Below are 23,716 nucleotides of genomic sequence, written 5' to 3'. Positions count from 1 at the left end.
TTGGTGAGACTGTGAACTTATCCGAACATTGCAAAGGGTAATCTATCAATTCCATCCAAATTTAAAGTGCATATGCTCTTTGACTCAGCAGTTCCACAAGGATGCGCATTATTGCATTGTGTGCAACAGCAACAAATTGGAACCTAAATGTCCATCACAAGGAGACTGGTTAAAATGCCTGGCACACAGTAAATGCTACTAAATGTTTATTGAATGAATGAATGCATATGTACATCCATAAAATGAAACTTTATAGCAGTTTAAATATATATATATATATACACATGAACATATACACTACATATAAAGAGGGCCAAGATATAATGTTGAGCGAAAAAAGAAAATCACAAAATAATCTTATGAGTCAATTTTTGAAAAAAAATTTGTATATGCATAACAAATTTCTGGAAGGATATATACAAATATATAATTCTGGCTATTTCTGGAAAGTAGAAATGGTAGAGAGAGGAGAAAGTGCTAAAGGGATATTTACCTTTCCCTTTGTTGTTTGAATTTTTAAATCATGAGTGTTTATTACTTTTATAATAAAAAGAACAAACAATCTCATTTCCATGTCACTTCCTTGTGTTTATATGACATTTTGTTTGTGTTGCTATTTACATTAAATTGTTTATATAAAGGCTAAACGACAACAGAAGAGCAAACACATCTAGTATTTAATTTTAAGTGGTATTTCTGCGATGCAAACGTCCTCCATAACCCAGGCTTATTGAACTTTGCCACTCACTTAAGTGCTTTGTGTGCATTTATTTTAGAGAAATCAAGAAAAAAAGGGCTGTGTTTTAATCAATGCAGCAAAGAGAAGAACACGCCAAAGGAAGGTGGGTGTAAGGGAGTCTGAGGATTCATGGGAGTGAAACTTGGAAACAAGGCGACCAAGAGAAATGCTAGACCCCAGTGAACACTGAGACATTTGGGAGGACCCCCAGGTTAGCTGTATCAGCCGTCCCAAGAGGGATCTTGGTTTGAGCCATATTTTATTTACATCTAAAAGAAAGGGTGATCCCAGCTGAGACTTAGGTTGCAAGTTAATGACCACAGGCTGTGCCTAGCGCCACATTAGAGCTGTGAACCAAGGCTTCTGGAAGCACAGAGGAATGTGTGGCTGTCATCTCTGTCCATGAAGCTAGGAAAACTTCACAAAGGACACGATATTTAGGCTGAATCGTGAAGAGCAAACAGGAGAATTTGCTAGGAGAGGGAAGGGTAGAGCAGCATTTCAGGAATAGGAAAAAGCACATGGTGGTAGACATTAGTAGTGCTCACCAACTTCTGGTGACTGTACTTCCTGGCAGCCTTGCAGTTAGCCATGGACCAGTTCTGTCTGATGGACCATGAAGGAAAGTGATGCACGTCAGTTGCAGACTGAAGCAATGAGAAGTCCCTGTAGAGCCCTCTAGCTTTCTCTTACCCTGCTGAGGCAATCTGGAAGCCATATGTTGATAAGACGGAGCCACAGACTGACTATAAGTGAACTGAGTCCCTGAGTCCCTAAATGGAAAAGTGCTGTCCTAAAGAACTGCTAGACCTGAGGAAGGCTGAGTAAGCAAGAAACGTATCCTGTTGTGTTGATTCACTGTTTGAGGGTTAAACTGAGACTGCAGCATTACTTAGCCTGCCCTGATTAATAGACGCGTGCTATCTTCCTAGGGTTTGACTCTTCAGTGTATAACACATAACCAAAAAGGCTTTGTTTGGACCAGATCATTCCTATGGTGTGAACCTTGCTACAGTTTCTGTCTCCTCCAAGGCTCCGTTAGTTCCCACCTATTTTCCAAGTCAGATCCTCCAGCCTCCTGTTGATTCTGTAAACCCCAGAATCTCTCCAATAAATTTTGCCTATGTTTAAGATTGCAACCAAGGTATATACATTAAATGTGGTAAAAAACCAAATTTACTTTATAACAAATTCCATTTACAGCAAGCAGTATTATATTTCAGTTCCAATATAAGTATAAGGATACAGATTTTGAATTAGTTTGGTCATTTGATGATATATCAAATCCCACTTCAGCCCATAAGTGGTTTGGAAATAAAATGAGATCTCATCATTGACATAGATATTAGATGGGGCGCACAGTAATTAGGAAGGCTTCTTGGAGATCATAGGTTTCAAGTGAGAGAGATGTCCCAAGTATTTCACATCAAGAATAAAGGTACACCAATGTCGTTAAGTAAGATGCACTAGGTTGGTGGTAGATATATTGATTTAGTTGCAGTGGGTCGGCCAAGTAGGACAATGAAGAAGAAACTACAGAAACACAGGGGTCAAAAGCAAGTGAACAAGAGTTTTTTACCGTGGGGCTTAGGACATAACAAGTAGTAGGGAAACTCAACTGATTGTACTATTCGAAATCGGGCCTGAAGGAGAGAACCAGTTATATGCCGCAACACTCCATTCCACAAAATACTGTTATGTAAATAATCTGTATTTAACCTTCAAAGCAACCTTATGAGGTAGGTATTATTACCCCACTTTGAATATGAGGAAAACAAGCCTCAATCAAAGGAATATATTTATTTTCATCTGGAAGGCCTGGAGAACAGAGCCTGGAGAAGGGCTAAGCACTATGTTTTATGAGGAGCGCAGTCCCTGGGAACAGGGGTAAAGGCCAAGGGGAACCAAACGGAAGAGAAAGAGCCAATTGGAGATACAGTCATGCGTTGTTCAACGACCGGGATATGTTCTGAGAAATGCGCCATTAGGCGATTTCATCGTTGCGTGAACTGATATCACAGGGTGTACTTATACAAATCTAGATGGCATAGCTTACTTCATACCCAGGCTATACGGTACTAATCTTATGGGACCACCATCATATATGTGGTCTGTGGTTGACTGAAACATCGTTATGTAGTGCATGACTGTAATGGTTTTCAAGTTGGCATTGCTGAGTACAGGTGATTGTCTGTGGGACAGTCCTGTGAACCGCTGTGTAACTGAATCTAGGAATAGCCAGGGGAAGCAAATGTCCCCCAGTTCTTGCGTCCTGTTGGACATAAGTTTACCTCACAGTGAGTTAACGCCCCCATACTTCTGGGTTGGGCATGCATGGGCACTGAGTGGGTGAGTCCACTCATCCCATGCCTCATTATCAACTGAGAACTCTGAGCAGGAAGCAAAAGTCATGGACAGAGGCAAAGTGCTGTAAGGTCACACCCGCGGGAGGTCAGCTGGAACCACGTAGAGCTCATCTCTGCAGAGACAGCTGGTATCAGAGACAAGCCTGTGGAGAAGACCAGAGGTGTCTGGCAACTGTTGAGCTGGATCTGGAATTTGTTCCGGGTCTTCTATGATATCTGGATAATGAGTGAGTGAGCAAAGGCAAAGGAGGTGGTAGTTAAGTTAAATCTCAGGCTATAGGTAGTCCAAGACCCCAGGTTGCTTATTTAGTTTATGAGACTCCCAGGAATATTTTTAGTATGATGTAGGACTTTCCATTAGTCTTATAGTCTCTATCTTATAGGCAGAAACTATATAAATTGTTCACATATATGAGTACAATTTAAAATTTTAGCATGAAAGGATATATGAAGCTAACTTTCATTCACTTATGATTTGAACAGATACATTTGCATTTGCCAAAATATATTAATCATACATTCTAGTTGGACAAAACTATGATCCAGGTACAGTGACTAACTAAAAACCTTGGCGGTAACTGCCTTTGCGTTTCCCGGAGATGGGAAAATCGTTTCTAGGCGGGAATTTCTTATTCTAAATCTCTTATCTGGAAGTGAACTTCAGCAGATGATAAGATCTCCCTTCTCACCCCTTTCTTCCACCCATAGTATAAATAGGGCTCCCACATTAAAAAACACTCTTGATGTAATGTGAGAAATGGAATCAATATGATGATGGATGAATCACAAAAATATAGGTAGACTGTGGCTTATTTTTGAATTGAATCTCATTGTTATTGCATATTATTCAATGGATATTGAGTTATTATTAGCAAGTTCTATCAGTTGCCTGGAAAACATCCATCACCAGGCAGTGCAGCCACTAACCGGCAGGAATGGATATTGTACAGAAGAACCCATTATGTTGTCCTCCAGTGTCACTGGAGAAAAATGACTATATGGTAATTCATTGCAAAGGCCTGTACTCCACAAGGACTTTATAAATAACAATGTCAGCATATCCATTCATCACATATAGTGGCCAATATGTATTTTTCCTGTAACTTTCTAAGAATTAGAATTTGCTCAGATAGAAAAATATCTGTCATTTATTCTTGTTGGAGTTCTAATTTATAATCATGAGAATTAATAATTTAATTTGAATTTACTTGCTCTTCTTCCCATCATCTAAATCATTATTAAGTGAAATCAAATGATATGGTTCTCTTCATCTCTAAGTGAAAGTGCACATTCAATTTATTTTAAAACATTTTGCAAAGCAACATCACTTTCGGAAAACACTTAATAATTGCCTGGCAAGTTATTCTCTGATGGCCCAGCGCTATTCTTGTCATATTCAGCAGCATCTTGACGCAGGAAAACCTCAGCGGATTAAATAAGCAACAGCCTCCCTGCTCTAAAGATGGACTGAAGGGAAAGAAGCCCAGACTCTTTACCCTCCTGCAAACCTAGATGTTAAATTAGCTCAGTTTAGCCATCGTGGCTCTCCATCTGCTCCCACCTGTCTGTTGCACACGGAGCCTGTCCCCTCACATGCAGCATAGATACAGACAGACACAGAGACGCAGATGGGGAATGGGCACCCAGCTGCAAGAGCGTTCTAAGTTTCAATGCCGTTTGCAAAGCCTGTGCTCGTAACGACCTCCCTAGTTCCACACAGGAGCTGTTTGCACTTATTCTGCATCCTCAAACCTAGGGGAGGTATTAAAAATACGAACAGGCCAGGATAGCAAGGACACTGACGAATCAGAACAGATGCCCATCAGCAGGCTGAACTGGGCCTTCCCAGCTAGTAGGCTGTCCTGCTTAAGCCCTTAACCTGCCTCCTTAGCCCTCTATCCACCTGGTTCATTGATAGGGTTTCTAGGTACAAAAGAGTAGCCAGCACACTTCAGGAGGCAAGGCCTAGGAAAGAAATGTGGGAGCAGTGTCGGATCTGGACAAATAACAGGGTAAGAGGAGCCTCAAGGAAGTGGGCAGAGAAAAGAGAAGTGCCAAAGAAAAGGGAATAAAAAAGAGAGACAGGGACACACACCACTGACAACCAGCACACGCTGGTGGAACAGGCCCTCAGGGACTCCTAGGATCTGTTCTGGATCCTGCTAGACAGCTGGGAGCTGGTCTCTGCTTCCCCTGGCTGGCCATGAACAGGCAGGTAGGGCTGTTGGCTTGTTCTGCACATTTGCACGCGAGGCGCAGACTCTAGGCACAGCCAGGAGGGGTGAAGAGGGTGTCAAGTCCCCTCAGAATGTCCAAGGGGGTGCTTCCCATGCCTGACAATACCCCCTTCTGCGAGGGAGTTTCAGTTGGCAGCTGTGTATCACCAGGAGGATTTTGGGAACCCAGGAACCTGAATGCCCAGTGGGGAGTATGCCACGTTACTTCCTCCTCTGGGCAGTCTTCTTGGTCTGGAAAGGTTTCTGTGTCCTTTGCTTCTGGAGAAACCTTATATCTTTTCATGTTGTTTGCATCTTTTTGTTGATTGCTGTGTGTTGTGACACTAGCATGCATATTCACACATTTGCAGATTCCAGAACAAGAATGGTAATGTACAGTGCATAACAGTGCCCTACTTCCAGGCCATGAATCACATTTTCTTGATCATTTCTTGTTTCCTCCCAGACAGAGCTCTGGTGAGGAGTAAGGCTGACTCACTGCCATTTTTCCAGTCAGAGCTCTTGAGGAGGGTTAGGAAAAGTCATTTTCAGGCACAAGGACCTTTTGATCACCTGGATGCATTCTTCTGCTCTACTTCCCCTAGCTAAGCCTAAGAAAGGAGGAGCACATCCAAGGTGCTGGTAAGCCAACCTCTACATGATTTTTCTTCAGAGCTCAGCAGCACTCAATGTCAACTATTGAAGACCGAGACCTATGGCTAGTTGATTCATTAAAATGGAGTGTGGCATAGTGCCTAGCCATTCAAAGTATGGTCCATGGGTCAGTATCAGCATCACCCGGAAGCACATCAAAGATACAAGAACTTGGCCCCCAACCAGACCTACTGAGTCAAAATCTGCATTTTAACAGACCCCCCCAGGTGCTTCCAATTAGAGTTTGCGAAGCCCTAGTTTAGCGGGCAAGGCCCTGAGCTTGAAGCTGGAACATTTGACTTCTTGTGCCAGTTCAGAGTTTTACCAACTGTGTGACCTCCGAGCCCCAGCTTCTTTATCTGCAAACTGGAGACAATCATAATGATCCCTTCCATTCCTTCCTCCAAGATTATTATAAGTTAAATTAACCTACAAGAAATATACAAAAGCATTCTGTAAGCTGCACAATACTCTGACCAAAGCACCATGATAATTAGGCCATGCTGCCTTCAGCATGGATTCATTGTTAACCAAACTTACTGCGGTAATCATTTTGTAACATATGCATATATCAAAGCATTATGTTGTACACCTCAAACTCATACAATGTCATACGTGAGTTATAGCTCAATAAAACTGGGAAAAAATAAATTAAATTAAAATTTTAAAAATAAAAATAAAATAAAAGTATGTTACCTCAAACATGGATTCAGTTCCTGCGTTGGCCTGTTACCTAGATCTTTGTGTTATCATAGGCTTAGACAGTTGCCTTGTAGAAGTGAGCCTTGATCCCAAAAGAAGCCAGGTATGAGAGTGAACTGGTTTAGCACTACTGAATAGTTGACATACGTAGTGCCAATTTCAGTCTTGAAAATTTGTATTTAGAAAACCTGCGATGCCAGACTCCGTGTTACTGTCACTCAGCACTGCCGACCCTACAGCTCCTCCCTCTTACCCCCTTCCCGTGTTAATTGGAGACTATCTAAAGCAGAAGACATTAAAAAAGGACAAATACCCAGTGGAGATGTTATTTCCAAGGATTTCCTTACATATCTAAAGCGTTCTAACTGTCCTCTTACCCCTACACCAGTCTCTTATCCAGAGCAAATATTGGTGACCTGAAAAACTTGCCTAAGATAGAAGATTCTATATAAGTATGAGGAATTTTAATTTGAAAACCTAATACTGTTCTAAAGATACCATAATCCGTTCACATACTGTCAGTTACTACACCAATGGTTCTGCATTTGATCTCCTTTAATTATTATGACACTCTTCATAGTACTATTATTAACTCTATTTTAGAGATAAGGAAATGAGGTATAGAGCTATTAAGTGAATGGTAAAATAATTAAACAAGGAGGCCATTAGCCTGGGGTGGCTTTAATGCCTTGGAAGCCTATATAAGCAAACCGAAACCAAAGCCAGAGTCAGTCCACTCTAATCTGAGAAAAGGAAACTTCAGAACAGCCAATCACAGACAAAAAACTAGGCTTTCCTAAATAAGGCAACCCCTTAAGCTATAGGCAATGAAATAATTTCCTTGCTCTGCTTCTGGTCTTCTCTATAGAAACCTCTTCCCTTGCTCATTCCTGCCATGGAGCACTCCTAACCACATTTGCTTTGGTATTGCCCCATTCAAAGTGACACACACTCAAATAAACTCTTGAAAATTTGAACATGCCTCATTGTATTTTTTTTTTTTGGTGAGGAAGATTGGCCATGAGCTAACATATGTGCCATTCTTCCTCTATTTTTTGGATGTGGGATGCCGCCACAGCATGGCTTGATGAGTGGTGTGTAGGTCCACACTTGCAATCCAAACCCCTGAATCTTGGGGCACCAAAGTGGAGTGCACAAACTAACCACTATGCCACTGGGCCAGCCCCTCATTTTATCTTTTAACATGACTTCCTGGGGGTCACTTTAACATGACACATGCTGGAGGCAAGTATTGAAGACACACCAAGACCAGGCAGTCTGACTCCAAACTTTGCACAGTGGACCCCGATTTTGTCCTCCCAGGAAAAGAAGGAATAAGCACTAGGTCAATGGTTTCAACCTTGACTACACCTTGAAATCACCTAGGGAGCTTTAAAAAGTACTAATGTCACATAGGCTGGGAAAAAATATTCACAGTTCATTTGTCTGACAAAGCCTTATATCCGGAATATATAAAGAATTCTCACAAATGAACGATAAAAAGACAAACAACCCCGTGTTTAAAAATAGACAAAAGACTTGAACAGATGCTTCACAAAAATGGACATATGAATGGCCAATAGGCACATGAAAAGGTGCTCAACATCCTTAGTGACAAAGGAACTGAAAATAAAATGACAACAAGGTGTCCTTTCACACCCACCAGGGTGGCTAACATCAAGAATGATAACACCAAACGTTGGCAAAGATATAGAGCAACTAAACTCTCATGCATAGCTGTTGGGTGTGTAAAATAGTACGACCACATTGGAGAACTGTGGCAAATTTATATAAGGCCAAAAACACATCTAGTCTTCAAGTTAGCAATTCTACTCTGACATACTTAATGGTGAGAAATGAAGAAATGAATAGTTCCCAAGAAAGTCTTCTCCAAGAATGCTCAAAGCAGCACTCTTCCAGTTATCCAGTATGACTAAAAAACTACCCCAAAGTGAGTGGCATACCACCACCTTTTTTCGTGCTCACAGATTCCTTGGTCAGGAATTGAGAAAGGACACGATGCAGCAGCTCTGCTCTGCCCCACCATGGCCAGTGTCTGACACAGTCATTCCCAGATGGCTCACTCACTCACGTCTGGCCTCTGGGCTGGGCTGGTTGAAGGCTGGGCTCAGCTGGGACTTTCAACCAGAGTGTCTATAGTAGCCTTTCTGGCATGGTGGTCTCAGGGTAGCCAGACTTCTTCCACGGCAGCTCAGGGCTCTAAGGCAAGTGTTCCCAGAGAACTTCCCAGCTTCGGGAAGCTGCATGGCCTCTTATACATGTTATAACCTCAGGAGTAACATAATGTTTACATTAGTCTGCTAGGGTTGCCATAACAAAACATCACAGACTGGGTGGCTTAAACAACAGACATTTGTTTTCTCCTAGTTCTGGAGGCTGGGAAGTCCAAGACCAAGGGTTAATGCTTGGTGAAGACTCTTCCTGGGTTGCAGATGGCCACCTTCTCACTGTGTCCTCACACGGCCTTTCTTCTGTGTGTGTGCAGAGAGAGAGAGACAACTCCTATCCGGATTAGAGCCCCATCCTAACGACCTCATTTAACCTACCTAAAGGCCTTGACTCCAAATATAGTCACATTGGGGGTTATAGCTTCAACATATAAATTTGGGGGAACGCAATTCGGTCTAGAATAGTATCATTTCCACAATTATCTATTAGTTGAAGCAGTCACAAGCCTGCCCAGATCCAGTAGGAGGGGATGCAGAGATTATTTCTGATGAAGAACTGTCAAAGATTTTGTGACCACGTTTTACATAACCTTATTCACAACGGCTCAAAACTGTAAACAACCCAAAAATCCATCAACATCAAAATGGATAAATAAATTGTGATAGAGTTATATAATCAAATACTACTTAGCAATAAAAAGGAATGTACAAACACATGGATGAATCTCAAAAACATTATTTTGAATTAAAGAAGCCAGACCCACCAAAAAATACACACGGTGTGATTCCACTAAATGAAGTCCAAGAACAGGTAAAATTCCTCTATGGTAATAAATGTCATAAAGTGGTTGCTTCTTGCAGGGACTGGAATTCACTGCAAAGGGGCATGATATAACTTTCTGTTGCGATCAAAATGTTCTGTATCTTGTTTGAATGTTGGTCGCACAGATATGTACAATTGTGAAAATTCTTTGAACTGGACACCTGAGATATAGATTTTACTGCCACGTGGATTATTTCTCTATTTACCCCCCCCAAAATAATGATGATTTCTCTATTTATACCACCCCCCACCCCAAAATAATGATACCTGAGTGCTAGTCTCAGAGATTCTGGTTCAGTTAATCTGGAGTATATCCTGGGCAAGATGATCTTCAGAAGTTCTCCGTGTGATTCCAGTGTAAAGCGAAGGCTGAAGCCCTCTGCACCAGGCCAGTACCATTCTTGGGTGGAGGGAGAGGCCTATGTAGCATCCTCCATAGAACCTAGTGCTGGCTGTGTGTGTGAGTTTCCTATTGCTGCCGTAAAAAATTATCACAAATGTTGTAGCTTAAAATAACCCAAGTTTATTCTCTTACAGTTCTGGAGGTCAGAAGTTCAAAATGAGTCTTGAGGGGCTAAAATCAAGGTGTCAGAAGAGCTATGTTCCTTCTGGAGGCTCCAGGAGGATACCAGTTCCCTGCCTCTTCAAGCTTGTAGAGGCCATCCAATTCCTTGGCTCATGGCCACTTCACCCTAATCTCTGCTTCTTATCACATCATCTTTTCCTTTGACGCTTACCATTCTGCATCCCCCTTATAAGGATGGTTAGGATTACATTGGGCCCACCTGGATAGTCTCCCCATCTTAAGACCCTTAACTTAATCACCTCTACCCAGTTCCTTTACCATATAAGGTAACCTATTTACAAGTTCTGGGGATTAGGATGCAGACATATCTGAGGAGCCATTATCCAGCCTACCACACTGCGCTGTTCAAAATGCAGTTTTTGAGATGTCAGAGAAAGGACTGATTCCTCACCTGGAATATTGAAACTCAAAGTGCTCAGGACAGTTCCACAGCCATCTCAAACTATTTCCTAAAAGTGACCTTTCAAAAATGTTCCACATCTCCCTAGACGATAGCATTGCACGTCAGCTGTCCCAAATACCCAGGCCCTGGGGTAGTGATCGTATTAACAGAAAACTCAATTTCCTTTCTCAGGTCCCAGTACAGCAGGCCCCATTACAACGTGAGAACTTGAGAACAGTAACTGCCCTCCGTTACAAGGGGAAGAGGAAGTGCAAGTGTTACTCAGAGCAGCAGTGAAGAATATTTGTAGAGTCATGCATCCTCACCTCCCCGTTTGCATGAGCACTGAAAGTGAACACCGCGTCACTCTTGGAACAAGCTGTGTTGATAGGACTCGTCATGAGGCATTCTCTCTCTCCCTCTCTCTCTCTCCTCAAATGTTTTTGAGGGCTTACCGAGTGCCAGGTGAAGAATGCTCTGACAGAAAGTCTTCTTCCTTTCCTACTCTCTCACTTTTACAATTTCCTCCAGATGAACATTCCTAAGATACCACTTTTCTGTGTTGTTTCCTTGCTGATGGAGCACCAGTTGCTCCCCTCTGCCTATAGGGTAAAGACCAGGGTCTCCAGTCTGGCACTTGGAGTCCTGTCTTGGAGAATGCAACATTCTCCCCCAAGACTCAAAACATGAACCTCAAACTCTAGCCAAAGCAATCTAAATAGAGATACTTCACTGTTTTCTATTTTGTTGCTTAAATTCTCAGCATAAAACCTTACAAAATGTCCTTCCTGCATGTCATGGTTGAGGACATCAAGGCTGCTGGTCACTCCTGGACACCCACTTCCTCACCCCGTTCAAGGCCACTGCCTCATACCAGCAACACCTGGCCATGCCAGGCCACACCAACCTCTTCTCATCCAAACCCCAGAGGCCAGTCTGTTCTGTCTGATCCCCAGTCAAATGACAAACATTCAGAGGGTCAAATACATTACGCTAGGAGAGGGTGGGACCCCTGAAATACATTCATGGAGCTCTGAGAAGTCCCAGGATCCCAGTTAATCAACTATTGGACTAGGCCATCTCTGATATCCTTTCTACCAATAAAAGTTCATTATCCTGTAATTTTACACCTATTGTGTCCTTTTAATATATAATACAAATTACAACAGGAAGTAAAGATCCCAGGGAAGTAACATGGAAGATCTTCCCTTCCTTTACACTCAGCAACCACAGACATCTTGGTTCTGAAACACAGACCTTCTTTACAGTTCAACCCAAAACTTCCCTCTGAACACTTTGCAGGAAAGAGATTGAGTTCTTCATGGACCAGCCCCTAACGCTGTTCCTCGTACACTAAGAGAGAGGCTAGAGTAGCAAGGGTTTCCCTCTAAAACCTAGCCATTGTTCTGGAAACAGTCTCTAGTCTCACCAAGACTTAGTTGGACCTGTGCAGGAGGGTGGGCCTTCTAGGGATCTGCCATCCCTCTGCCCTTCTCAGCACCACAGCTGCCTCTGCTGGAGCCACAAATGTACCATCTTCTCTCTCTTCTTCTGCCCCAGCCAGAAAGGAAAACTTGTCCTGGGCTCTTGCACCTGACAGGTTCCCCCTTCCAAAGCTCAGGAGCAGAGACACAAAGGAAGCCTGCATGACTGCCTTCTCTACAACCTGCTGCAGGGAGATAAGAGGGAGATCTCCACCTTCTCAAATGTTCAAGAGGGGATGCCATAAAAGGCTGCAGACCCCAGGCTAGTCTCCAACTTCCCAGATTGCAGCCTTTTGGCCCTGACGACTGATGTCAATGCTCAGAAGACAGAGATGCCACTTGCAGCCATATTCGCAATTCTAGAGGTGCATCTCTTTCTTCTTTACCAAACCTTCCAGTGGGAAAGGACCTCCTTCACTCGATACACTCCTGTTGCAAGATGATGCTCCATAGGTCTCTCACTTTTCTGCGTGTCTTGGAAGCAAGGCACTGGTTTCCCTTTGTTCTGGTTTATCTTTTCAAGAATGTTTGATAATGAACAGCCTTGGAAGACAGAGACAATGTCTTTCTCCTGAGCAAAAGGCAGTTTGCTTACACCCTTGGAAGATAGAGTGTCTCTCATGGGAACAAAGGAGTATGCAGGCTTATTGCCCATTACCAAATATTCAGGGTCCTTGTGCTCAGAGATCCTTCTGAATTGCAACCTCCTGCATATGCTGCTGTCACCTGGCACAGTCACATCGGAGCTCACAGAAATGGTGCAAGAAAATGTGGGTGCTCTGGCCACTGCTATGGTCGTGAGTAATAACATAGCTTCTGCCAGTGTCCATGAGTCTGGGACAGCTGGTGATTAGCTTGAAAGTAGGGTGAAATCTCATATCCCTCCTAGTCATGGACACTCTGTAGCGCTGAACTCAGCACAAACCGCCCCCTAGCCTACTCTGTCAAGGCCTCCAAATCCTGTGCACTTCAAGTTTATTGAGCCAATAAGCACTGAATTTAGAAATGTAAAGACTTCCTCTCCAATTTGATGATATGTTGTCTGCTGTGTTATAGACCATGGAAAATTTCAGAGGTTGCTGGCACCCAGGCACCTGCATGGATCCCAGAGGGTGGGGGTGGAGGGCTGCAGTGCTTCAAAATTCTATCCCAAATGTTTTAGTGCCACCTGCAGGTTACTGTCGGATAAGCAGCTCTAGACCACACAGATGGTCTACTTTCACAATTCATCCGTATTAGGATGGAGCGACCCATGCCAAGTAGGGATGAATCTCACAGCATATATTGTATCACTTACGGAAAGTACAAACCCAAGTGAAACCAATTGTATCAGAGTTTTCCAGAGAAAGGAAACCAATATAATATATATATATTCCTTCAATTCCTTGAAATAAATTCCTCATACATTAAAAGGGATTTATTTTAAGGAATTGGCTCATGGGATTGTGGAGACTGGAAGTGTGAAATCTGTAGGGCAGCTGACAGGCTGGAAACTCAGGCAGGACTTCTGTCTTAGTCTTGAGGCAGAATTCCTTTTTTCTCCTGGGAAACTTCAGTCTTTGCTCTTAAGGCTTTCAGCTGAACAGATGAGGCCCATCCAAATTATCAAGGGTAATCTCCTTTACTTAAAGTCACCTAATTATAGATGTTAATCAGATCTACAAAATACTTTCACAGCAACATCTAGACTAGTATTTGACTAAACAACTGGGCACTATAGCCTAGCCAAGTTGACACATAAAATTAACCACTGTGGTCCACCCCTTGTCAGCTTGGCACCTACACATATTTCCTTAAACCATACTTAATCTCCAAATAGAGACAATAACAAGGTCGTAATTTCACCTAGCATGATATAACTACCCTATGTACAACTGAAAACACACTAACTCTTTCCTCAGGAGAGAATGCAAAGTCCTTGAGTGGTGTTTACTCTTTGCCTTGATATACTATGACTTAAATATTATAATAAAAAATTAGCAATACTTAAACATAATGATACAAAGTTAATACACCTTATGTCATATAATAAGGGAATAAGAGAGGAAGAAGACAAAGATATTTGCTATATACACTCACACACAAACATATTTGTAAACAAATAAGCAAGAAATACTCATAACAATTACCGTCCTCATTTCTGGGACTAGTCATACGGTTATAGCTGGTATTTATACCTATCTTCTTCTACCACCTCTTCCGTATTCCTTTTGCCTTCAACAAACATTTCAGCTGGTCATGGTGGGTGACCCAAACCTTCATTCTTGCCATTAGTAGTCCTGCCTGGATTGGATTGTTGAAGTTTTCCATTAATCTTAATGCCAGTGCATGGTAATACTAGGGGACGCCCTACCCTTAGGTTCTCCTGTGTTCCAGACATACGCTTCCTTACCTCCATTGTGGAGCACCAGCCAAATTTCCCTTAGCAGTCATGAGCAATCAGTCCAGACAGCACGATAATTCCCTCTTTGCCTACTGATTCAGAGACATGAGGAACCCAAAGTGGTTGGGCAGCAGACTTAACTTCCAGTTTAACGAAATCACTGTTGTGTCTCTGGATGGAAGCATTCCTCCCTTTGAAACTAAGACTTCTAGACCAGCAGAGAGACAGGACGTAAAAATTTTGCTAGTGGGTCACTAGGGGCAATAGTGAGTGGTGCCCCTTCCATTTTCACCCCTTGATTCCAGGCTGTGGGAAAAACAGCACCATATATTGGACGCTGATTCAGAGCAAATATAGCCTCCTGGAGAACATTGTCCCAGCCTTGCAGAGTACTGCCACCTAGCTCTCACAGTAAGTGAGTCTTCAAAAGGCCACCCAACCATTCTGTCAAGAGTGCTGCTTCAGTATGGTGGGGAACATAGTAAGACCAGTGAGTTCCAGGAACATGGGCCCAGTGACATCCTTCATTTGTTGTTAAGTGAATTCCCTGATCAGAAGCAATGCTGTGTGAAATACCACAACAGTGGACAAGGCATTCTATATGTCCACGGATGGTAATTTTGGCAGAAGCACTGCACGCAGGGAAGGCAAATCCATATTCAGAGTAAATGTCTCTCCCAATAAGAATAAAACACTGCCCCTTGTATGACAGAAGTGGTCCAATGTAATCAACTTACCACCAGGTGGCTGGCTGATTACCCTGGGGAATGGTGCCATATTGAGGACTCAGCATTGGTCTCTGCTGCTGGCAGATTGGGCATTCAGTGGTGGCTATAGCCAAGTCAACCTTGGTGAGTGAAAATCCATATTGCTGAGTCCATGCATAACCTCCATCCCTAACATCAAAGTCACTTTGTTCATGAGCCCATTGGGTGATGGTGGGAGTAGCTGGAAAAAGAGGCTGACTGGTCTCCACAGAATTGGTCATCCTATTCGCTTGATTATTAAAATCCTTCTCTGCTGAAATCACCCTTTGGTAAGCATTCACATGGGTCACAAACAACTTCATGGGTTTTTTTTCCCATTCAGAGAAGTCTATCCACATACCTCTTCCACAGATTTTCTTGTTATCAATTTTCCAATCATGTGCCTTCCAAGTCCCTGACCATCAAGCCACAGCCCATGAATCAGTTTACAATCGTACTTCTGGCGCTTTCTCTTTCCAAGTAAAATGAACAACCAGGTACATTGCTGAAGTTCCGCACACCAGGAGGATTTCCCTTCACTACTGTCCTTCAAGGATGTCCTAGCAGAAGTGCTTTAGCTGCCCACTTTTGGCTAGTGCCTGCATATCATGCAGAACCATCTGTATACCTGACCTGAGCTTTCTGTTCCTCAGTCAACTGATTGTAGGAAACTCTTCATGAGGCCATAGGTGGGGGCTGGAACAGAGAAGGTAGTGTAGCAAGAGTAAGGGCCAAGGGCCCCACTTAAAACTAGCAGCTTTTGGGGCCCTTGGTAAATGGGCTGGATTAGCACACCGGTATGAGGAGTATGTTGCCTCCAAAATCCAGAGTCCACTAGGTATTGTACCCCTTTTCGCTTGTAGGAGGAGCCAGATGCAACAACTTAGTTTTCAGCTTATAAGGGATATCTTGACATGCCCCACACCACTGGACCCCTAGAAATTTCTCTGAGGTGGAAGACCCCTGACTTATTTTTGGATTTATCTCCCACCCTCCCACACATAATGTCTTACCAATAAGTAAAGAGTAATTGCTACTTCTCACTCACTACGTTCAATCAACATAATGTCATATATGTAATGGACAAGTGTGATATCTTGTGGAAGGGAAAGACAATCAAGATCCCAGCAAACTAAATTATGACATAGGGCTGGAGAGTTGATATACCCCTGAGGTAGGACTGCGAAAGTGCATTGCTGGTCTTGCCAAGTGAAAGCGAACTGCTTCTGGTAGTCTTTACTGGCAGGCAAAGAGAAAAAACCATTTGTCAGATCAATAACTGCACACTAGGTACCAGGGAATGTGTTAATTTGCTCAAGCAATGAAGCCACATCTGGTACAGCAGCTGCAATTGGAGCCACCACCTTCCTGGGGGTTAGGACTTCAATATACGAATTTTGGGGGCCCAATGTGATTGTATTTGGAGATAGGGTCTGTAGGGAGGTAATTAAGGTTAAATGAGGTCATAATGGTGGGACCTAATCTGATAAGGCTGCTGTCCTTACAAGAAGAAGAAGAGATGCCAGAGATCTTCTCTTTTTGAGTGCATCTAGAAGAAAGACCATGTGAGGACACAGTGAGGTGGATGTCTGCAAGCCAGGAAGACAGCTCTCACCAGAAATTAAATCTGCTGGCACCTCAGCCTGGGACTTCTAGCCTCCAGGACTGTGAGAGGATACATTTCTGTTGTCTAAGTCACCCAGTCTGTGGTATTTTATTGTGGCAGTCCAAGCAGACGAACACAACAGTGAAAGTATATTGCTGGCTTTGCCAGCTGAAAGTAAACTGCTTCTGGTGGAAGTTCTTATTAACAAGTATTGGGGGAAAAAAGCATTTGACAGGTCAATAGCTGCAAATGAGGTACCAGAGGACGTGTTAATTTGCTCAAACAGTGGAACCACATCTCTAATAGCAACTGTAGTTGCAATGACTGCCTGGGTAAGTTTATGATGATTTACCATCATTCCCCAAGATCCACCTGCCTTCTGCACATTCCAAATAGGTAAGTTGAATGAGGACATGGTAGGAATCATCACCCCTGCATCCTTCAAGGCCTTGATGGTAGCACTAATCTCTGCAATCCTAGGAATACAGTATTGCTGTTAGTTTACTATTTTCCTAGGTAGAGGCAGTTCTAGTGGCTTCCACTTGGCCTTTCCTAGCATAATAGCACTTCCTCCACAGGTCAGGGAACAGTGTGGGGATTCTGCCAGCTGCTGGGTATGTCTATCCCAATTATACATTCCAGAACTGGGGAAATAACCACAGGATGGGTTTGGGGACCCACTGGACCCACTGTGAGATGGGTCTAAAACTGAGATAAAACTCCTCTGGCCACCTGATCTCCATAAGCCCTACTCTGACTGGTGTATCACAATGATGTTTGGGTCTCCTGGAATTAGTGTCAGTTGAGAGATAGTGTTCAGAAATTCCTGAAAAGTCTAATTATTCCTTTTCCCCAAAGCATAATCACTATGGTAAAGGGTCCTTGGTCCCTGAGGGAAGGCAGAGAGGAATATTAGCAGTATTTTTTGCAGTGCGGTAGGGTCCTTCCTCAAGGGGATCTGGCCTCCTCTTTATTCAAGGGTTTTGGGGTCTGTAAACTAGGCCGAGTCTGGAATTGACTGAAAGGCTGTGACTCTGTTTTTACAGTATCAGTTGGGCTTTTGTGATCTTGATCTAGACCCCTTCCATTTATACAGAATGAAGAAGAATTTAGTAGACTGCCCATCTATTTTCTTCTAGGGACACTAGATCAACTAACCAATACCATAGATTTCTGTCAGTAAGACTATTCTGATTACTGCTTTGAATCTGCCATCTATGATGGTTACCAGTCCCACCTTGTCTTTGGCAATTATCTTGCTATCTCCAGATCCAATTATCCCCATTGTGTTTAAGAATTCCAGTTTAGCAGCAGCAGTTCCCACTGTAATTTCTGACCTACAGAGAAAAGTGACCCAAGGAGTTCTCCAAGGATGTTGGGACTCCTTTGACAAATTTATTTCTCACAGTCATGGTGAAAGGTGTGTCCTCCAGACCCTCCCGGAGTGGGTGAGCAGGTCTTACATGATAAATACACTCTAACATTCCAATCTCACTATGCCTTTGGATCCCTTCCTTTACAGTATACCAAGGCAGTTCTGACATTTCTTCATTTATTGTGGATCACTTTTTGGTCCATGTTTCAGCCAGCCAACCAAACAACCAACCAACAAACCAGCCAACCAGTTAGAGTCCTGTCTAACCCCTTGAGTTACAACATTGAATCCAGAACCTCTGCTTAGTAGGTTCATATCAATAAATTCAGCCCAATCCTACTTTATCTACCCTCCATCATTCTCCCACCCTCTTAATATCCACTGCCACAATATACATTGTATAATATAATATATACTATATATATAATTATAATTGTATAATGTAATATAATACAGTATATAATATACTGTATAAATTGGAAAAAATAATGCAGTTCTTTTGGAGCATGGTGCACCTCCTCATGGGTCAAACCTTGTACCTCATCTTTTCAGGCTTGCTGGGACTTGAGTTTTGCTACAGTTCTAGAAGCAAAGAGGGGTGCCTGGGGTGAGTCCTGAGGGGAATCAGCAGCGTCTTACAAGGTGACTACCTCAGAAGAGCCCATTACAGGCTCCTCAGGCAAAGCAGGGTCAACATCCTCAGATGTTGGAGTGGAAGTGTTGCTTCTACTGGCAAGGGCGACTCACAGAATTTAAGGTTCAGTGTCCCCAGCTTCACCAGGATCTGCCCTTACGTCACCATTCCAATTTTCAGGATCTTGTTTTTGTTTTTTTTCAATCCAGCAGAGGTTTCCTGTGAGGCTGAGAATTCAATTTGTGTTGTAATTCAACCACTTGTAGGGTGAGACCCTCGTTTTGGTTTTCAGAAATCTCAGCTCTATGGTGATAGGACATAAGTGGTTCTTTCAGAGCAGACGTAGAAACTTTCTAGTCAGTTTCTAGTGGTGCTTGAGCTGGGAATTTGAAGCCCTCAGCTCATCCTTTTCTTTATCTACTTTTCTAGTACAGCTAAAAGCAACCAGCCAGTCTCATTATATTCACTAGTTTAACAAAAATATTCTAAGTTATCAAATATATGGTCACTCAGAACCTTGCTTCTCATAGGTATTTGAGTAGGAGTATCCAATGTTGATATTTTGGGTATCTCTATTGCCACATCATGCTATGGACTATTGGTGCTCCTTTACCACTGGAAATAGAGTCCTCAGTGCCTTTAAATTTAATCAGAGTAGGGAACCATTTCCAGAAACCACAGAACGAATTGAGAAAATTCACCCTTAAGATTCTCTTCCTCTAGACACACTTGCTATCAAAATCTATAATAGTCAGTGTTGTCCAGAAATACAGGACCAATATATATCTCTCCATATATTTCAGGGAATTGTTTTATGTGACTGTTAGGGCTGGCAACTCTGGAATCTGTAGAACAGGCTGGCGGGCTGAAAACTCAGGTGGGAGTTGATGTTGTAGTCTTGAGTTTGCGATCCATAGGGCAGGTAGGCAGGTCGACTGGAAACTCAGGCACAACTTCTCTGTTATTGTCTTGGGGAAGAGTTCCCTCCTTTCCCTGGGAAACTTCAGTCTTTGCTCTTAAGACTTTCAACTGAACGGACGACGCACATCTACATTGAGGGTAATCGCTCTCACTTAAAATCAGGTGATTGTAGATATTAATCACATGTACCAAATATCTTCACAGTAACATCTAGACTAGTGTTTGAGCAAACACTGGGCACCACAGCCTAAGCAAACTGACACGTAACATTAACTATTACACTAACTTACGCTGTTAGAAATGAAGATGGTGGTTACCCTTGGGGCAGGGGTGTAATGAGCAGAAGGGAGCATAAGAAGAGCTTCTGGGGCACCGGTCATGTTCTGTTTCTCAATCCAGTGATGGCTGCACGGATGTGTTCAGTTTGTGAAAATTCAGTACACTTTCTACTGAATGCATATCGCTTTCACACCACTGTAAAGTGAAAAAATCCTGAGTTGAACCCTCAACCATTGTTAAGTTAGGGATCATCTGCATATGAGAACTCTAGGTATTTTTGCTCAGTTTTACCGTGAACCTAAAACTGCTCTAAAAAATAGTCTGTTAAAAAAAAACTCCGGTGCTTCACCTATTCAATTCCCAGATAATCGCTCGCAACCACTGACGTTTACTGTCTCTAAGCTTTACTTTAAAACAATATTTACCTATCTGCAAAGCACACTAAAAGCAAAGCACAATTTTTTTTAAAAACCCATCTTAAAGGGAACTAATTTGGAAATAACTTATATAAGGCAAACAGGGCTGGGGAGGGGACTCGGGAATGTCAGGTGATGGATCACCAAAGAACGTTGGGCGCCTCTCTGTACTGGATCTGTTGAATGCCACATTCCTGAGGAATCTAAGAAAACTCAGTTACTTTCCTATCTGGGACAGAAGGAAAAGTTTGGGCATAGGATATAAATTTTCTGCTATCAAGTTATTCTTTCTATCAGTTATAGTTAGCTTGCCTAGGTGCAGTTCTAAGTGTTTTTCCAAAGCATGTTGTGAGAATAAGATGGGGAGGGGAGCATGTGGCCTTGGGGGCTGAAGTTCTGAGTCCTCTGCGCAGCGGCGACTTTCATATTTCTTCACAGGTCACGTGCAAACGCAGGGGGGTGGCGGTCCTAAGTTGGCATGCGGTGGATCTTTAGTCTATGACGTGTGAAGCTCACAATCGGTCATCGTAGCTTCTCAGTGATCCTGCGTGATGCTTAGGCAGAAAGGTGTCAGCAACCTACTCTCTTATCAGCGTTCTCCCACTGTGCTGCAAGACAAGCTCAGAAACTTTGGTTACTCTGTTTCCCAGTTAACCTTGTAGGTACAGGCACAGTTTCATCCTAATGCAGGGAAACTGTAACTCCTTCACCCTACGTTTCACTTCCTTGCTCCTGGAAGTTGTCGCAGCAAAGCTCTGCCGCTGACCAAATCCACGTCTATCTTCTCCAGTAGCTCCAAGCACTCAGCCGGTGTCTCAGGGGAAACACAACGAAATGTTGACCAAAACTGACTCAGGGTCGAGGACTGTACATGGCACTTTTAACTTTTACATTGTTCTCAATTTCATTCCTTCAACAATGAGTTCCTTTAACTTTCATTACAGCCCGGCAACACCAACCCACGGAACGCAGCGGGTGGGCTCCCCACCGCTTCTTTTTAGAGAGCAGGCGCAGTCGCTTCGGCCTCGCGGGGCATGACGGGCCGGGGGGCGGGGCGCGGGCGCGCGCAGAGCACGCGCCGTGCGCGCCCCGGCGGCGGGTCCCGGTGTGTCGCGGTCCGCGCGCCTGCGGCCGCCCTCTTTGGAAACGGGAGGGGCGGACGGAGGAAGCGCGGGCCCGGCGGAAGCCATGTTTGTGGCGCGCAGCATCGCGGCGGACCACAAGGACCTCATCCATGATGTCTCTTTCGACTTCCACGGGCGGCGGATGGCGACCTGCTCCAGCGACCAAAGCGTCAAGGTGTGCGCGGAACCTTCGGGCGGGGCCGCGCCCGGAAGGCGGGGGAGTGGGAACGTGTGCGTCCTGCTGTCTGAGCTGGGGGACGGGCGCGTGCAAGTGGGGACTACTCCCAATTTTGAGGCGCGCCGTCACGTACGAGGCCTGGAGCTCAGGGTAGCTGGGCCAGCCCGGGCCTGCTGGCCGGCTCCGCCATCCTCACTGCTGTATTGTGGGGTCACAGCCGCTGCCGGGGGTCGCGCGGCCGTGCGCCTGCGCAGAGCGGGCAGGGCGGGCGGCCGTGGTGGCCACGTGCGCGCTCCCCCCGCTGCGGAGACGCTGTGAGCACGCGGGATTCCGGTGTACTGAGATTCCGGTCCACGTAGGCGAGAGCGTGGGACTCCCCTCTTCCCCCACCGCCCCCTGCTTAATCCCCAGTAGGAGTTTGTCCGACCGCGCAGTTTTTGGAGTAGCTGACGTGCCTTACCACACTTGTTCAGGGAGGACTTTGCCTTGGCACCTGTAGTGCCTTCAGGTCGCGGGTGTGTCTCAAGTTCTGTGTACCTCATCCCACTTGGGCAGATTGTTCTCTCCTTGTGTTCAATAGAAAGCGCACCTTGATTCGCGATGAAAGAACAATACAAATCCATTTATATCCAGTGAAGTTCTCTGCTTGTTAAGGAGGAAGTGGAGTTTTTGTTTCTTAAAGTTCCTGTACACGTGTGTAGACTGCTCTGACAAGCAGAGCTTCTGTGATATGAGATGCTATTTGGGATTTAGGAACCTCAGAGATTTAAGGTGAATGGTAATAGACTTGAAGATCAAAGCTGGAGTGTGGATTATTTGCATTCTCGACAATTCCAAAATAACTGAAAATCTGAAAGATGCTTTTTACTCCTTGTTTTTCACAGTCAAGTTTGATACCAGTGATCCCTCAAAGATAGTTATTATAACTCGTTCTTTGTTTTCAAAGAGTAGTGCCGCCAAATCCATCAAATAACTATAGTGTAACACGTAAAACGTTTAGAATCACTTGGTTTAGGTTTTTTTTTATTGTGGTAAATTAACCATTTTTAAGTGTACATTGCAGTTCAGTGGCATTAAGCACATTTACATTGTTGTGTACCATTACCATTATACATCTTTGGAATTTTTTCTTCATCCTAAACTGAAACTGTACTCAGTAACTCCCTCCTCCTCACTGTCCCTAGCCCCTGGTCGTCCTCTAATTCTTTATAAATTTGACTGTTCTGGGTACCTGATGTAAATGGAATCGTACAATATTTGTCCTTCTGTGTCTGATTTATTTCACTTACCATGATGTTTTCAAGGCTCATCTGTATTTGTAGCATGTATCAGAATTTATTTATTTTTTGAGGAAGATTAGCCCTGAGCTAACATCTGCCACCAGTCCTCTTTTTGTTAAGGACGACTAGCTTGAGCTAACATCCATGCTCATCTTCCTCTACTTTATACGTGGGATGTCTACCACAACATGGCTTGACAAGCGATGCCATGTCCGCACCTGGGATCTGAACTAGTGAACGCTGGGGCCCCTGAAGCAGAACGTGTGAACTTAACTGCTGCGCCACCAGGCTGGCCCTCAGAATTTCTTTTTTAAGATTGAATAATAGTTTGTTGTATGCCTACACCACATTTTGTTTATCCATTCATCTGCATGTTTTGGCTGTTGTGAATATCGCATAAATTAATGTCTGTTAACTGAATAGTCCACACATTTTTTCCTTATCCACTCATTACTGAATTTTTTAGTAGATCTTTCAGTTTGTAGGCTTTGTCTCTGAGAAGTATGTTACAATGAAAATCTTCATTAATTTAGTTTTTTATATATTTAGGATTATTTCCTTGGGCTCATTCCAGTAGAGAAATTAGCGAATATTTTTTTTTTTTTTTTTAAAGATTTTATTTTTTCCTTTTTC

The 23,716-nt window shown here is 43.5% G+C and overlaps 1 protein-coding gene and 1 pseudogene across 2 annotated transcripts in view; one reads left to right on the top strand and one right to left on the bottom strand.

The window, feature by feature from the left end:
* Window positions 1-14,170: 14,170 nt before the first annotated feature.
* On the bottom strand, window positions 14,171-21,691 carry LOC139084888 (uncharacterized; annotated as a pseudogene).
* The window catches only part of SEH1L (SEH1 like nucleoporin), a 29,032-nt gene continuing 26,841 nt past the window's right edge, over window positions 21,526-23,716 (top strand). Inside the window, exon 1 of one of the 2 annotated variants that reach the window (XM_008525302.2) lies at window positions 21,526-21,800. In XM_008525302.2, coding sequence (XP_008523524.1) covers window positions 21,690-21,800 — 111 coding nt within the window. In that variant the 5' untranslated portion in view covers window positions 21,526-21,689. The remainder of the gene's footprint in view (window positions 21,801-23,716) is intronic. The other variant, XM_008525301.2, reaches the window with a different exon arrangement.

Source organism: Equus przewalskii, chromosome 7 (genome assembly GCF_037783145.1).
Source record: "Equus przewalskii isolate Varuska chromosome 7, EquPr2, whole genome shotgun sequence".
NCBI classification, from domain to species: domain Eukaryota; kingdom Metazoa; phylum Chordata; class Mammalia; order Perissodactyla; family Equidae; genus Equus; species Equus przewalskii.
This window is presented reverse-complemented; position numbering and strand designations above follow the sequence as displayed.